The sequence below is a fragment of the Muntiacus reevesi genome, chromosome 11 (genome assembly GCF_963930625.1).
Source record: "Muntiacus reevesi chromosome 11, mMunRee1.1, whole genome shotgun sequence".
Lineage (NCBI taxonomy): Eukaryota > Metazoa > Chordata > Mammalia > Artiodactyla > Cervidae > Muntiacus > Muntiacus reevesi.
The window spans coordinates 29,954,544-29,971,907 of record NC_089259.1 but is presented as its reverse complement, the minus strand read 5'-3'; the positions used below and the strand labels follow the sequence as shown (position 1 = coordinate 29,971,907).

Sequence of the window (17,364 nt, the reverse complement as noted above, 5' to 3'; positions counted from 1 at the left end):
CATTTATTAATAATTTTTATTGTTTCTCATGTAAACCTTGATTTGGAGGAGACTTATTCTTACAGTAAATTTCCTAATTTATTTGGAATTGACTGTTTTTGAAAAAAAGAAATTCTTTACATTTGCTTTAATCAGAGCTTTCTCTAGGACAAGATAAAATTGTCTTTTTCTTTGCACTTAAAGAATTTTGCTAAAAATGTTTTCTTCCAAACAAGTATTTGCAAACAAGTATTTTAGTTTTCAGATTTTTTTCTCTAAACCCAGTTTTTGCTCTTCCATCTACTTTAGGAATGTCACTGTCTGCTGGATCCTCCCCACTTCACTCCCCCAAGATCACTCCACATACTTCTCCCGCCCCCAGAAGAAGAAGCCACACTCCAAATCCAGCAAATTACATGGTGCCTTCTAGTGCCTCTACGCCTGGAAATAATCCTGTTTCTCAGACACCATCTTCTGGTCAAGTGATCCAAAAGGAAACCGTCGGTGGAACGACGTACTTCTATACAGACACGACTCCAGCACCTTTGAGTGGAATGGTATGTCTGCTTTAAACAAGAGAGAAAAAAGAGGGCCCTTATAGCAGTTCCTTATTGATGAGAGAGATGAGGAGGTTACCCCCTCTTGTATCTTTTTACTGTGATGTGGAAAGGTAACTCATTTCTAACTCAGATGATAATTCTAATCTCTTCTTACTTCTTCAAAGTAATCTGTTTCTACAGTAATAAAAACTCTTGGGTTGCCATTCCTTTCTCCAGGGGATCTTCCTGACCCAGGTATTGAACCCAGGTCTCCTGCGTTGTAGGCAGATTCTTTACCATCTAAGCCCCAGGGAATCCCAATAATAACTCTAGTTTTGGACAAATCTGGTTATATTTAGATTATATTCACACTCTTAATACTTTATAGCACGTCTTGCTTTAGGGGTCCCCTAGTACTTGTGCCAGCTGGGATTGCCATTTGCTGACCCTTGTTAATAAGTGTAGGTAGACTCACCTCTGGTGAGAAGTTAGAGAAGTCGATTGTTTCTTAACAGTAGTGACTGAAAGCAAACTGATGGTCAGTACTTGCCAGGTGAGGCAGTGATTTAACAGCTGGAACTCAGGATGATGGAGCACATGGTAATAGGAGGGCTGTAATGTGGGTCACTGGTCAGGAAGGAGGAGTTCAGGGAGCCCTGCTGAGAGGTAGGGAAGGGGCCACCAAAGGACTGCAGGGAGAAGAGGGGAGGGGCAGAGAGGGACGGTCATGTTCCATAAGGTGTACCTTTTCAGTTTTGTAATTTTGTCCATGTTCAGAAATTATTTGCCTATAGAAAAGTAGTAGTAGATGAAGTTCTCATGAGTAAGAATGCCAGATTCCATTAAAATATGAAAGCTGGTCTACACTGTAAACTGGACAAAATCATAGCTGATAGACTTATATGAAAAGTGTCTTTGGATTTTAGTAAGCAATCAGATTTTGATCCCGTAAATTAATGATTTATTTTGGTTGATTACATTTCATATTTTACTGAAAGACAGTTTGAGTGGAAAGAGAACAGATTTTCATTTTTCCTCTTTTAAGAGTCCTAGTTCTGCCTTCGTGTTGTGACTCTTGAATCTTAGTGTCTCTGAGACTGATCCCCCAACTGTAAGTGACCACCGTCTGAGAAATAAATGTGAAAACATTTATGGAAATACTTGTGAATCATGTGAAATGCTTTCTAAAAAGTAATTAAGCAGCTAATAGTTTTTTGTTCTGTTTTTGTTTTTGGTCAGAGATCTTTCAAAAATTATCACAGAACAGCTTGCCGAGCAGAAGGTCAAATAATTGAGGTAGAGTAGAGACTTTCCTTGGTTCTTTCAAGTAAGAATTCCATCAATGTTTTGCTTTTGGGGAGGGGGTTATTATATTTCATAATTACTTATATTTTTATTTTATCACATTTGTGGAAAAAAGTTAAGTTTAACCTATAAAGAGATTATTGTATCAAAAAAATGCCTCAGCTGTTTCTGTGGATATTATACATGGCACATTTTCACAATGATTTTACCGTTCAAATAGCTCTTAAAAATACACTCCTGAAAAAAAAAAAAATACACTCCTGGTAAACCTGAGGTAGTTCAGCCCAACTGTACTACCTGATGTAAGGAAACCATGGCCAGGGAAAGGAGGCACTGTTCTCCTTGCAGGTGTAGTTAAAGGAAACCTTTCAAGTATTGCAAAACCACTTCCTGCTTGAGATCCAAAGCAGAACAGTCATCTGAGGGCAGCGGAAATCAGCTGAATTCATTTTTAAAAGAGAAAAAAAGGGTTTGTTGCAGCTTTAAATATGAAGGAATAAAATAGAAGATATTTTAGGGTGTACTTTGATTTTGTGCTGTGGACCAGTGGAGGGAAGGAGAGGCAGAGGAAGAGGGGAAGAAAGCAGGGTGGTGGGAAAAGCCCAGTTGGAAGGATCAAAGGCACGAGGCTGGCAGCAGAGTTTAGTGGCTTTGTTGTAGTTTGATTGGAAGGTACATACTCTGTCGCATCCTTCTGTTCACCTCCACTGTTGACCCAGAGGATGCTGGTCCTCTTTGCTGTTCTAGTCTGAGGTGTTAACAAGCATCTAGATAACTCTTTGTTCAGTTTGGCTGCAGGAGACCCTTCCAGAGGGCAGTTCTTTGGGCGGCCAGGGCAGAGTTACTCCATGCTCTGACTGTTCCCAAGCACTTTCAGTATCTACTTTCTTCCTCTCTTCCAATTGCCTTTAAAAAATACTTCCAAAAAACTACTTGTGCCTCTCATTGGAGGTGAAATCTTACCATATCTGAAGAAATGACTCCTTTGTTATTAGAGTTTAAAAAATTGATTATTCCAATAAAGATTTTAAAAATGAATTCATTTAGAAAGTATGCTGATAACAGCTATTCTCTGAGGCCTTTAATTCACTGTCATATAAAGATTAAAACTATCAATTTATCACTGTCACTTAAAGATTAGAACTTTATCACAGTAATGATAAAGCTTATCAGTTGAGAAAAATTGATCATTCTGTTTTCCCCTTCCCTGTCTTTTAGGTATTTCCCAATTACCACATCTACCCTCCAACTGCGCCTCACGTTGCTTATATGCAGCCGAAAGCGAACGCACCTTCCTTCTTCATGGCTGATGAACTGCGCCAGGTGCGCTTTCAGGGTTCAGAGTGGAAACACTTGGTGTCTGTAGTTCTTTAGCAAAGAACTGGAGAAACAACAGAGTTCCTTTCAAATTGTATTATTTAATTAGATATGCTGTACTGAAGCAGATAGAATTTATGAGTTCTAATTGATATATTTATTTAAGGAAACGTGTTTTTCAAGACAATTGCAGGTAATACAAAACATAGAATAGCTATTTAAATGGACCACAGTTTTGCACCTCACGTCCTGTGCATTGAAAAGCCTCTGAAGTATATAAAATAATTTAAATGGTTTCTGATCTCTAAACATATTTTTGCTAATATCTGTAGTTGTTAGCTAATAAGTAATTTGGCCTAGAAACGAACCTCATTTTAAGAAAGCTCAAAATTTTCTACAAAGTAGGTTTTATAAAATAATGTAATTTTGTTGTTGTTAAACAGGTATTACTTGATATGTAGGATTTTATTTTACTCTTAGATCCTCAGAAATGGTTTTATTTCACAGAAGTAAGTTGCACCCCCAGAATATTGTTTGTGGAGTGAATTATTGACCACAGAGCTAACGGTAGGCTCTGAGTTGTAACACTGCTACTTGACACTGCTACTTGAAACCAACTAGAGTTATGGGCAGGCCTAACTGGGACTGTAATTTAGACATCTTACCAGTATTGGAAATGTCATTTCATGATATCAGTATTGACAAGTGCACATGCCAAAACTATTAATGGTTATGCTATTCAGTTACAATAAAAAGTCCATATTTCAGAAGCTGTGTTTAGATATAAATAAACTTATTTTCTTTTCTTAGGAGCTGATAAACAGACATTTAATAACAATGGCTCAAATTGATCAAGCGGATATGCCAGGTAAAATGCAAGTTGATTGATCCTTCCTTTTAAAGGAGAGTATAATCCTTATGTAGTTCCATGGTTTTTATGCCTTAAGCCAGCTAATTACTGTTTAATGAATATATTTGTTTGAAATCTAGTTAAGAATTCCAAGATGCCATTGGTCATCTAGTGTTTTTCAAATAATTCTACATGTGACAAGATTGTAGTTTATCTAAAAAATAGGCAGTTTTAGAATTTCCACTGTGATTTGTCTCACTGTGCACTAGAATGTTATTATCTTTTGAAACCTGACAAAGTATAGGTACTTAAGTAGGAGTGGGAGGTGATTGTTGTTATTATTATTAACATGGAGACTGTGGCATGCCTGTGTACTAAGGCTTTCTGTGTGTAAGTTTTTTCTTTGCAAAGCTCCTGTGGTGTACTTGCTAATATTATCACCTCTGTTTCACTTGTGAGGAAACTGAAGGTAACAGGCAGGTTAAGTAACTTGCCTCTAAGACCAGTGGCTAGTAATTGTCTGACCAAATCAGGGTTTAAACCTATATTTTTTTTGGCTGAATTGTAGTGTTTCTCAGAGTGCATTAAAATCTCTTTCCTTAGCTTATTCTGTAAAGGCAAGATTAAATGTGGTTTTATTTAGCAAAACTTTATAAATAATACAGCAGGAATACATCTACTGTAGCAGTAATCTCAAAATACCTGACTGTAATCAAGGACTCAGCACAGTCAAGTGTGTATCTTCTCGACTGCTAAAGAATTCAAAGGAGTATGTCTGGCTATTATGTTTCAAGACTGATCTTTTCCACTTTAGTTGGTCAGGAAACTTTTCTGTCATGGCCTTTGAAATGTTCGTGTTAGAATTTTCCTTATTATCAAGTATTGTCTTTGAGGCCCTAGCCAGGGTAAAAAATAAAAAATAAATAAACTGAAGATGCTATTTACAGTAGTTTCAGAGTATCAGTACCTAGAAATAAATACAAGATACGTAACATCTCAGTGAGGGAGATTTACTAAGAAATGTTAAATAGGGCAAATATATAGAGTGAAATACTATATTCATGAATAGGAAGACATAATGATTATCAATTTTTGTAAACTAATCTGTAGATTTAGTACAATTTTAGTCAAAGCACATGAATTATTTTTACTCACAGTACTAACACTTGCTTCATGTCTAACAGTTTAATTGTTAAGGAAGGATTCAATCCCGTAAGACCACTCCTGCATCAGATGTCAGCTGAAATGGGGTACCTAGGCTACTCAGACTTCTGTCTGGGCAACTACAAATTTGGGGGTTTCTGCTGGATGCCCTCAGGTTTGGTAATAAGCTGGGATGACTCACAGAACTCGGGAAGACACTATATGAACTATTACTGGCTTACTATAAAGGGCACAACTCAGGGGACAGCCAAATGCAAGAGACGTGTCGGGCAGGGTGTGGGGGTGGGGGACCTCCTTGCCCTCCCCAGCGTGCTACCCTCTCAGTGCCACGTCAGGCCCACCAACTGTGAGCTCTCTGAATCCCGCTGCTGAGGAGTCTTTATGGATGTTTTGTTGTCGAGGCATGTTGGTTACATCTCTGGCTCTTGGCAGTTAACTCAGTCTTCAGCTTCTCTCCCCTCCCTGGAAGGTTGGGAGATTACCTGCGAGTTCGGTGGCTCAGAGGGTAAAGCGTCTGCTTACAGTGTGGGAGACCGGAGTTCAATCCCTGGGTCGGGAAGATCCCCTGGAGAAGGAAATGGCAACCCACTCCAGTACTCTTGCCTGGAAAATCCCATGGACAGAGAAGCCTGGTAGGCTACAGTCCATGGAGTCGCAAAGAGTCTGACACGACTGAGTGACTCCACTTTCACTTTCTACTTCTAATCACGGCTTGGTCTTTATTTATTTTTAAATTATATTGCACATAACAGAGCTTTTTGTAGTATATGATAGAATTTATCAGAAAGTGAAGGTCGAAGACTCCCTGCAACACTCTGAAGATTGTGATTAGGGTTCTGGTGTGTGGGGAGGGCAGGCTTGGCTTGAGTCTGTGGTCCCTGCAGTGGTGCGGTAATGGCAATGGGCTGGACATCCTGACTGCTGGAGCAGGCTAGGGAGAGGTGACACAGTGGCTCATCGGTGGGGACAGGAAAGCGCGGGGAAGATGGTTTTCTTCATGATAGAAGGTTGCATTCTTACAGTTGTATCATCTCAAACCACATGCAAAAACTGACTCCAGATAGATTAAGAATTTAGATGTCTAAAACAAAGTGTGTAATATCTCTAAATGATAATACAAAGCTTTAAAACTCATAAATTTAATGTTTCAATAGGGAAAGATTTCCTATACTGGAGGCAAAGTTTGTTGACTCTTCAAAGATATCTATAGTAGAGAAAAAGCTTAGATGTTTACATGTTTGACAAAGAAAAGAAAATTAAAGCCACAGATTAGTAAGACCTTAAAAACAAAACTGAGAAGTGGCCAAAAATAGGAATAGGCATTGCAAGAAAGTGGAAATTTATACAGCCAAAAATTATGAAGAAATGTTGAACATCATTGATGATTAGGGAAAGACAAATAAGATACCATTGGAAAGCTTAATATTTATAAGTGATAATCCAAATTGTTTCTAAGAACTGAGAAATAAGAGTTGTGCTGTTACCAAACAAATATTTTAAAGTTCATGAAGTCTAGTTCTTTTGTTGTGTTAAAATGTCTATTTTTATTGATTGTGAGACTGGTGTGCCCTATAGAATGGACACACTATGAATGTTGACACTCTTCTAGAATACAGAATATTTGATATCAGCCGTTTGTGGATTTGCTTTCTTTATTTCTTTGAGATCTGAGAGATTTATGAATGTCTGCAAGCTAAAGTCATCTTCTTATGAATTACTCTAGCAGTCCCTTCAGAAGTTGACAGCTACCATAGCCTGTTCCCTCTAGAACCACTGCCACCACCCAACCGGATACAGAAATCAAGTAATTTTGGATATATTACGTCCTGCTACAAAGCTGTAAATAGCAAAGATGATCTGCCTTATTGCCTTCGGAGGATACATGGTAAGGAACATAATTTATCCTCTTTTAGGAGCATATTATTGAGGCTGAGATTATTCATATATTCCTGAATGAGTTTATTTAATTAACATGAATTTAAAGGATAATAAATACATTTATTGTTTCATTTGGAAATTAGTATCTCATTAAGGGATATATTGGGCTTCCCAGGTGGCTCCTTGGTAAAGAATCTGCCTGTCAGTGCAGGAGACTTGGGTTTTATCCTTGGGTTGGAAAGATCCTCTGGAGAAGGAAATGGCAACCCACTCCAGCATTCTTGCTGGGAGAATCCAGTGGACAGAGAAACCTGATTGGCTGTAGTCCATGGGGTCCCAAAAGAGCTGGACACGACTTAGCAACTAAACAACAACAAGGGATGTATAATATGGCTCTTTTGACACATTTCTGGGGAAGTAAGGGGGAGATGTCATTTCCAGTTAAGCAGAAAATGTTCTCTCTTTCAGGTTTTCGTCTTGTTAACACAAAGTGCATGGTATTGGTTGATATGTGGAAAAAAATTCAGCATTCAAATATTGTAACCTTGCGTGAAGTATTTACCACTAAAGCTTTCTCAGAGCCTTGTGAGTGACTTATAATTGTCTCTCTGCTGGTGGGCTTCATTGTTGGAAGCCAGGTTGCAATAATGAGCGTTTGTGTTTTATTTCAAGCTCTTGTGTTTGCATATGATTTCCATGCTGGAGGAGAGACCATGATGAGCAGACACTTCAATGACCCCAACGCGGATGCCTATTTCACAAAGAGAAAGTGGGGTAAGGCAATGACGCGAGAAAGCTGGGTTTGACAGAGCCTTTGCTCTGTGAAAGAGTAGTTTTGTGTTTTAAAGTACTTGTATGTTTAGCCCTATTCAGTTTAAAGACCATACTGCATTTTTAAAAGAAATACTTTAAAGAGATGGAATCAATATGTAACAAGTTAGGAAATAACATATTATCTGTAGATGGAGATGAAGATGGGTTATGAAAGACTCATGTAAATATCTGAAATTTAAGTAGCTGAGAATATGATAAAGGTTTTTTTCCTCTTGTTTTTTCTTTAAAAAATGTTATGCTTTCTGAGTAAAATGGTTTGGGAAATTCATTAAGTTGAAAAATAATTCCTGTAACTTCACCACCCAAAGCATCATCATTACAAGTCTCTTGACATTTCTTTCTTGTTTTGGTTTGTTTTGTCTCTTTTGCATAGTCCAGTGTGACTCTCTGTTATTTATATAATTGTTTCCTTGAACAAATATTTTGCTTTAAGGTAAGATTCTGTGTTACTAAAGGAACTAGTCTTCAAAAAATTTTCAGGTAACTTTTACTTAAATGGGAAATATTTTCTTCATTTAGTATTTAAAAAATTGTTGTATTGTTCATATATTGCAAAGAACTAAAATGTAATTACATTCTAACAAATGCTTATTGAAGGGTAAATCATTTCAGAGTTAATTCATTTTGCAATGTCTATTAATTAGTTTGTTTTGGGGGAAGGAAAATGTATGTATCATTTTCTTATTTGGGGGCAGAAAAGTGTTACCCTTTATGTTGAGGTTTTTAATTTGTTAAAGATTTTCCTGAGTGTATCCTGAGAGAAAGCAAGGTGAGAGAAGGCTGGAGTCTGCCTGGCATCATAGATAAAATATATTATTTCTGTTGGCTCCTAACTTTGCTTTCTGACAGTTGAAAGAAGCAAGCTGTGGTTACATGGCTGTTTCACATTAAAAATCTGGTCTCAGAGTGTGGTCATTTTTTTCCTTTTGCCATGTCATCAGTAGCACACACATGATTTTGTTGAAAGGGATGTGGTATAACTTTTCCTATAGAGAGATATAGCTGTAGTTGTTCGTTTATTTTAGTAGCAACAGCTGTGAAATGACTGTTGGCTTTAATTTATAGCTGGGTTTCTCAGCCTCAGCACTGTTGACATTGGGGCTGAATTAGTTATTTTTGTAGGACCATTCTCTGCCTTGCTGGGTGTTTAGCAGCATCCCCTCTGTGTACCCACTAGATAACCAGTAGCAACCCCCTCCTCCTGTTGTGACACCAAAAGTATCTTGAGACACTGTCATGTCCCTGAGGTGGCGAAGTTGACCCCTGTTAAGAACCACTGATTTATAGCACTCCTTTTTAGGGTTTTTTTTTTTTTTTTTAATCTTAATTCTGCTTTTGGTGTTTGATTATTTGGTATGTTTACATTTTCTTAGGAATCAGTTCATTTTCTAGTGTTTGAAAGTATTTTTTGGTGGTATTAACTCCTCTAAATGTACCATATATACTTTAATTTATAGCAATTATAATCTCTCTGTTTTCCCAGTATGTATATTGAAAATGAAGGAATAAAGAGCCAATGTTTGCATAAACTTGTAGAGACATAGATGGAAGTATAATGCTTTCTTATACTATTTAATTTGTTAATTTAAAACAAAATAAAAAATGGCAGGTTGTAAGAGATAGTAATAAGAGAGTGGTAATAATAATAGCATACCTTATAGGGATTGTGGTAAAAGGTTTAAAATGACATAATGTGGGTAAAGTAACTAGACAGAATCTGGCACAAAGTATGCAATGTATTTGCTACAAATATTTTTTCCCTATTACCACACTTAAAATAGCTTTATTTGACTGCTTCCTGGTTGTCATATATGTCTACTTTTTGGGTCATTTAACCTGGTGTTCCAGATGGTATTATCTTCAGTTCTGTCTAAATTTGAGGGATAGCAGTTTTTGAATTTTGTATTTGTTCTTCCTTGGAAGTTTTGTCTCAAGCCATAAGTACTACTAGCTGTTTATTAGCTCCACAGTTAACCATTTAACTGTGTTACTTTTGTAACTGATTCAGTAAAGGTTTGTTTACAACCATTTGAACACTTGGATTTATAAGGTCATGTTCCCTGAAATAATTATAAAATCGATATTAAATTTATGAGGCCCCTTTTCTCTTGGTTAACAGTGACCCAGAAAATTATATCAGGAAGCACTTACAAGGTTGATAGAATCAAAAGGATTACTTTTCATGGTAGACTGGATTTATTTTATGTTTTATGCCACAAGTGGCATAAGTGACGTTCAGTGTTTTACATTTATATTTTCTGTTAATTGGATGTGGTTGTGATAGAAGAGGCTGGGCAGCATAAGGACAATCAGAAAACACTCCACAGAGATGTTGGTGGAGACTTTTGTTTCCCTCAAGCCACGGAAAGAATAGTTCCCACACACCTGAGCAGTAAGAGAAACAAGGTTTAACCACTGTTTAAGAAAAATAGTCCCTTCAGTTCCTGTTTTTAATCAGAACTTGGTTAACAATTAAGTAGAAGTTCTTATTTTAATAATTTTTGTTTGCTGTGCAATAATTATAGTGGTCACAGAAAAGAGAAGCTCAGTGAGAGCTCTGCTACTGCTGGCAGTATAATACTGAGATGTAATATCATACGTAAGAAAATTTGGGTTTGTTTCTTAAATTCTTTTTGATCTGCATGTTTTAGTCTTTTAGTTAGTTATATGAAGGTGCAATTTTTTTTTTTTAATTTGTGTTTGTAGGTCAACATGATGGACCGTTGCCCAGACAGCATGCTGGATTGTTGCCAGAATCTCTTATTTGGGCATATATTGTCCAGCTGAGTTCTGCACTGCGTACCATTCATACCGCAGGTTTGGCATGTCGCGTTATGGACCCAACAAAGATTCTGATAACTGGCAAAACAAGGTACTGGCATTTTGAACTCTGGCTGCTTTATCGATCATCTAACCTATGACAGCTTAGTAAACATAGCATGACAATTTGTTTTAATTCTACCTTTTCATATATTCCATCCAGAAGAACTGCTGTGACTTTGAGTTCATTTGTAAGTTTTTTTTTTTAACATGCTGAGTTTGCAATAAAATGCCTTGTTATTAACCAAGATCTTATAGGGGTTTGGGAGGTATGTATGGTTAGGGTTGGGGGTATATCAACCAGTGTCAGTACAAGTTTTGTATGTACAACTATCAGTCTCAGATTTTGACATGAGTCCCCATGATCTGGAGAGGCTTAGTCAGCGCAGCCTGTTGGGCTACACCCCCAGAGTTCCCATTCATGGAGTCTGGGGCGAGTCCTACGAGTTTGCATTTCTAACAAGGGGCGATTGATACTGTTGCTGCTGATTGGGTTTCATGCTTTGAGAACAAGTGATCTTACAGATACCTTGACTTCACCAGTGTTTGATTTGAGTTGCTGAAATTTTGAGAATTGTCTTGGGCAACAAAGCATGAGGAGCTCAAGGTCTTAGTACCAGGTTACCTGGATTCATTTCCTGGCTCTGCTTGTTACTTAACTAAGAGCAGGTTACGTGTGTGTTCAGCAGTCTGGGAGACAGATGCTGTTGTTATCGCCATTTTCCATATTTGTAAGGTACCTGCCTCATAAGATTATTCAGAGGACCAAATGAATTAATACATGTAAAATGCTTTGAATGTGCCTGGCACATCTTCGTCACCTGTTAAGAAGCTAACTGGTTCTCTTTTCATGCGTAACTAGTAGAGAAGCAGCGAGGTTTGGGGAGAAGAAGCAGTGATCTGGCAGTCAGAAAGCACAGGTTGTGGTCTTGGCTTTGTCCATTCCCGGCTTTCACAGCCAGAGGCCTGTGAAGTCTGTGACCTTACCTCCAACGTGGTGACTGGCAGGGGTTACATGGGGGTAGGGCAGGCGGAAGACCTGGCCAGGATGCTGAGATCCCTCCCAGTATCATCAGAAATGTTCAGTTTCCACTAGGATGTAAGTTTTCAAAAGTCTCATTTTAATTATTCTCTCTAAATTTTCTGATCTTTAAAGGTTGCGAGTAAATTGTGTTGGAGTTTTTGATGTTTTAACATTTGATAACAGTCAGAATAATAATCCATTGGCATTAATGGCTCAATACCAGGTGAGTAAGAATTAACATGGATATTTACTTAATAACTTAAGGCTTGAATTTTTTTTTTCAAGATAATTTTTTTTTTTTTTAATTTTAAAACCATTTCAGAATTTTAAATGTAGATCTCAGTTTATTCTGGGGGTGGTCTCTATGCAGACGTGGAATGTGCATTTCTTAACCACTATGGTGTGTTCAGTGTAGCGCCCTTAGAAGTTGTAAATACAGAATTAGTGGCAGTGTCAAGAGACTAGTTGTTCAAATGAAAATGCATTTATATGACTAGGAAATTCATCCTCAGCATAGATTAGAACATTAATTAGCTGAATGAAATACAGTAAATGACATTTTACTTAGTTTTCACTTTTTAGTATGTTAAAATCACACCTGTTGTTTTTACTTTTATGGTTGTCCCTCTGTCAATCCAAAACTTTTACTTTTAAAGGAAAGGTGTTGTATAGCTGTTTTCTAAAGGATTCTTTTTCTTTTCCTTAATCAAAACCTATCACTCACTTCTTGTACATTATTAGAATTTGGTTATAGTCTGACTTTATCGTAATATTGTGGGCTGAGGTTCCATTGTGTTCTTAGCTATTTCATTCTTATTTCTCGATTAATGCAAGGTATAGGTAAGAATCCACCTCTGCAAGAGCTTTCAGTGTGGTTGCTTTTGCCTTTTTACTCTGTACAAGTGATACAGCTATTTAAAGTCAGTATCTCATGTCATTCTGTTTGTATTCATATTTTTTGGAGGATGTGCAGTTGTCATTTTAAGACAGTGTTTGTTTGTTTTTATGTAAGGAGTTTTTGGTGATTCTGAACATTTATTAACTTAGGGAGATTTGATGTAAGGCAAAATCTCTTATTTACATGGAGAAACAGGGAGAATACCTTACCTTCCCACTGCCCTTCTTATTTCTTTTTCTTTTCTTTAAATCTTTGAAAGATTTTAGTTTGCTTTATTAAAATTGAGACAAATTCAGAACAAAAAGGAAAGGCCTGGATGAGAATTAGAGTGTCAGTAGTGTGTGATATTCCGGTTAGTTCATGCTTAAACCTCTTCCTTTGCTGCTGGACAGTGGGCAGCATAGTCCCCAGACTTAGAGCCACTAGTCGTGTTCAGTTGTTTGCAGCCTCTTCACAGCTTCCTTCACCTCTGCTCGGGCCCACTTGCCCCCAGGAGCTGCCAAGCTGTTCTGGTTGGTAGCGCCATCTAGTGGGCTCTATGTGGAAGAATCTGGCCACCCTCCTGTCCCCTCATCTTCACCCAACCCCCACCGCTAGCTTGCAGCTTTCTTCTGCAGAGGGGAATTTGCTCCCTCCTTCTTATCCTGGTTGGTTGTTTCTTAGCTACTTTCCTGCTTATCATCTGTCTTATACTTAGTGCCTAACTAATTGACTCTGAAAATTTTCCTTCATAATCTTTGTGCTCCTGAAAGTGACTGTTAAAATGGTAGTGATCTTTATATATCCAAGAAAATAATACTAAACTTTGGAAGAGAAATTAGACATTATTTAGAACCAGTGCCATCAGCCTCTGTTGCAACTATTAGGAAACCCTCTGTCCACAGAACTGGTGTTATGTTGTTTATGTGCAGCCTCATGGTACCTCTTCATTCCTCTCTATTCTGAATAGCTCCTTTTTCTTTTTAATTACTAGTGAAAGATAAGGCTAGTTTGATTTTGTTTTTCTGTAGGTATCACAGCAGGGGTGTTTTCCATTTTTTTATTTTCGAATGTCCTTTATTTATGTTTTGAATTGTATAGTTAGTTACCTTGAAAGACCACACTTCATAAGAAAAAACAATTCCAGAGTTTTGAAACAAACAACTGTAAAGTAAGCATTTGGGCCAACTGATGGTAGGTTAAGATCTGCTCCCATTCATAAACTTGGGCTACTTTCAACCAATTGTCAGCCTCCCTTTATTTTTCAAAGGCAAAGATTGTATTAGGTTTTCTTTCTTTTTTTGGAGTGGGTGTATATATGGATTTTCCATATAGCTTATATAAGTAAGGTAAAGGAGAGAATTCATGGTAGTTCCTAGTGGGGGGGTTATGATTTTACAGAGAAGAGGGTACATGAGAAAGGAGTGTATTGTTTCTTGTAGTCTATTTTTCATAGTCTGTTTCAGACACGTGAATAGAGACTGACTTTCAGTAAAATGGACATAAGTAGAGCCATAGATAGAATCAGAGAAAAATCAAGAAGTCAAGAATCAGGAAGAAACTGAAAATGAGTTGGGGGGAAAGCCTCCAGAATTCAACAAATGGGGGGAAAAGCCAGATGGAGGTAAGAAGCAAAAATAACAAACGAAACACTATTTAGCTGGGAATAAGGAAAGGAGAGTTACTGAGTGCTTAATGACATTACAGTGTCTCTATCGAGCAGGACTTCATTAACCTCTTTTATTTGAAAAAATCAGTTCTGATATAGTCTGGGTTATGTGATGTGTATAGGGTTATGTGATGTGTATACTTCATTTCGAGGTGGGTATTCCCACCTTGAGTCAGCTTCAGAAAGGTGGTAGATGTACTCAGAATCAGATGGACTTATTTCTTAAACCCATATAGTCCTTCAGCTATTTTGTGCTTTTGTTTTCCTATTTTCCAGTCTTGTAATAGGGGATGCTCTAGGCGGGAGATTTAGTTATAGCATTGATTCAGGGTGGAGCTAAACTGAAGATTTTGCTGTTTGAGGGTGGGGATGTTGCGTGTTGCTACATGCTGCTGAAATACCTAATAAACAGTAACAAGATTAAGTTTGCTTTGCTGATGACACTGAATTGAAGCACTTGTAGACTTTTACAGTTTGCTTTTCCATGTACTGATTTCTCTCGATCAGCATGTTTATGATTTCCTTTATCTAACTTGGAATGTTTTATTGATCCGGAGAGAGACTGAGAGGAGTCCTGCCTGAGTTCAGTCACAGCTGTGGGTCCAGAGAGCAAGGACGATGCCACAGCATTCATGCCCCTTCCCATGGCACCTGCCCTCCCAGCCTGATCTCCAAACTCGGCCACTGACGGAGTCTTACACAGTTTCTCTGACATGAATCTTTGGCCTCTCTTTTCCTGATCGATCACAGTTGTTTGTCTAATAATCAATTTTTCCACTGATTATATTGTAGGATCTTAGGTTCAGAGTATCAGATTCACCAATGCTAGATTTGAATTTTTTAAGGTTATTTTAGTCATGGAGTTTGATCTCTTTTTATTTTTTACTCTTTGGGAAGGATGTTAAGGATAGCTCTCTAGTCCTAAAGTTTCAGTAGCAATTGCCTTGAAATACTCACCTGATTGTGCAAATAACACCATTTATAAACTTCTACAAAACCAGTGGCTCTCAACCCTGGCTGCATATCTGAATCTCTTAGGAAGTTTTGAAAAATACCAATATGTAGATCTTACCCCAGACTAACAACACCAAAATAGGATGGAGGGATAGCCACTGGGTGATTTTTTTTTTTTTTTTTTTTTTGAGCTTCTCAGGTGAATTTAATTGTAAAGCTAGGTTTGAAAGCTCCTATGGAATATTTATTTATTCCATAAATAAACATGTATCCAGTAACTCAGATGAGATCTCAAATTGTGAAGATTTATGCGAGTTTTCCGTAGAAATTACTTAAAATGATTTCCTTGAACTCTGAACTGTTCCACTGTCTCAGAGATATATGATTACTGATAGTTAACCTGCCAAGCAGGGCCACTTAGGTGACCATTCTGTTTCTAGGAGTTATTATTAGTCAGCTGTCTTTTAAACATTCTTTTGAAAGAAAGGCCTCAAAGGGGGAAATCTTTCAAACAAAGAAACAAACAAAATGAGTAGGAAATGAGATGGTTACAGAGCTCCGAGATCGACCATAGTGTGAAAATCTGTCTGCTAGGAAACAAGGGCAGATGGACTGTCATGGAGGTTTGCAGCATTGTCGATGTCTAGAGAATGTGCTCTGAAATCAGGTATTGTGGACATTGTGTTTGGAATAAGGGAATTACTTCCCTTTCAAATACACTCTCACTTTTGTGCATCATGGAAAATGAAGAAAGTGCCAGTCATGAATGTAATGATTACTGTGAAGCAGCTGTTTGGTAACCAGCCTCAAATGTCCTGCCATAGTAAGAATATGAGCTTTATTTAAGTATAAACATTTAGGGGGAAAAAAGACAATAAATCAGCAGTTCTATAGGTGGCATATGAATTGTTTTGAATAATGTTTCTTAAAGTAGCCCCTAGGAGTACCTTCATTAGAATTACCTGGGTACTTTGAAAAGGTTGAGCCTGTTCCCAGACCTACTGCTTGAGAATCTGGAGTGGAGTTGCTCAGTCTTTTTAATGAAGCTCCCAGGTAATTCTGATGAGCACCAATATTTAGGAACCTTGTGCTTAGTTCTTCAGCTTCTTTGTAAAGATGCTTTTTCCATGCAGGCAATAGTGTCAGTGTATTAAATTTGTGCCTATGAAAGAAAAATTAAAAGTTATATTTATTCTTTCATGTCAGCAAGCAGATCTGATATCATTAGGAAAAGTTGTGTTGGCTTTGGCTTGCAACTCTTTGGCAGGAATTCAGCGAGAGAATTTACAGAAAGCCATGGAACTGGTGACAATCAACTACTCCTCTGACCTGAAGAATCTGATTTTGTAAGTTTTAATGTAATGATCTTATGAGATAAGACAGATTTTTCATGAGAGTCTTTAACAGTGATTCTATTGATTTTTAGTTTCCACTATTTAAAATCAGGCAAAACATAATTAAACAATTTTTAATTTATTTTTATTGCTAAGTATGTATTTCTTGAAATAAAGTCATAAACCAGTGTGTTTAAATTAGTTATTGGTGTTTTAAACATTTGGCCAAAGGGTAGACCCCCTAGAGCTGCATTGGTATCTCCGAGCTACATAAGACATTTTAAATTTAAATGAATTACAGTTAAATAAAATTGAAACGATTCAGTTCCTCAGTTGCACCACGTACATCTTAAGAGCTTAGAAGCATGTACCTTCTGGCTCATATACTGGACAGTGTGAACATGGAACATTTGCATCATCTCAGAAAGTCCATTAGACAGTGCTGCTCTCCAGAATGGTCAGTATCTTTGTAAGAGCTATCATAAATAACCCCATCTGCAGCCCAGTTGTGTGGTGTGTGGCCCACACCCCTGTTTCAGAGAGCATGTGTGTCAGGGTCCCTGTGCTTCTCCCCCAGTGTCTTTATACTCCAGGAAATCCTTGATTATAAGCCTGAAATGACTGTGGCTTAAGAAAAGCCCAGTCCACTGTGGACTGCTGTCATGATGGTCTATAAGATGCGTCTGACATCGGGGATTCTGGAGGGGGGACAACCAGAACTTTTATTTTATTTTATTATTTTTTTTTTTAGAACTTTTATTTTAAATGATTCAGGAGAAAAGATGCTAGGAAGTCTCCTTTGAAATTTTTTTTCTATGAT

At 37.5% G+C, this 17,364-nt stretch overlaps 1 protein-coding gene across 7 annotated transcripts in view; it reads left to right on the top strand.

Moving 5' to 3' along the window:
• The window catches only part of PAN3 (poly(A) specific ribonuclease subunit PAN3), a 121,187-nt gene that overhangs the window by 89,390 nt on the left and 14,433 nt on the right, over positions 1-17,364 (top strand). For 3 of the 7 annotated variants that reach the window (XR_010658558.1, XM_065902417.1, XM_065902413.1), the window contains 10 exons: positions 289-536; positions 1,758-1,814; positions 3,042-3,146; positions 3,951-4,008; positions 6,878-7,039; positions 7,501-7,617; positions 7,705-7,806; positions 10,573-10,738; positions 11,843-11,933; positions 16,417-16,556. Coding sequence is in view for 5 of the 7 variants with exons in the window: in XM_065902417.1 (XP_065758489.1) it covers positions 289-536; positions 1,758-1,814; positions 3,042-3,146; positions 3,951-4,008; positions 6,878-7,039; positions 7,501-7,617; positions 7,705-7,806; positions 10,573-10,738; positions 11,843-11,933; positions 16,417-16,556 (1,246 nt within the window). In the remaining 2 variants the exon portion in view is untranslated. The remainder of the gene's footprint in view (positions 1-288; positions 537-1,757; positions 1,815-3,041; positions 3,147-3,950; positions 4,009-6,877; positions 7,040-7,500; positions 7,618-7,704; positions 7,807-10,572; positions 10,739-11,842; positions 11,934-16,416; positions 16,557-17,364) is intronic. The other 4 variants (XM_065902418.1, XM_065902415.1, XM_065902414.1 and 1 more) reach the window with 3 other exon arrangements.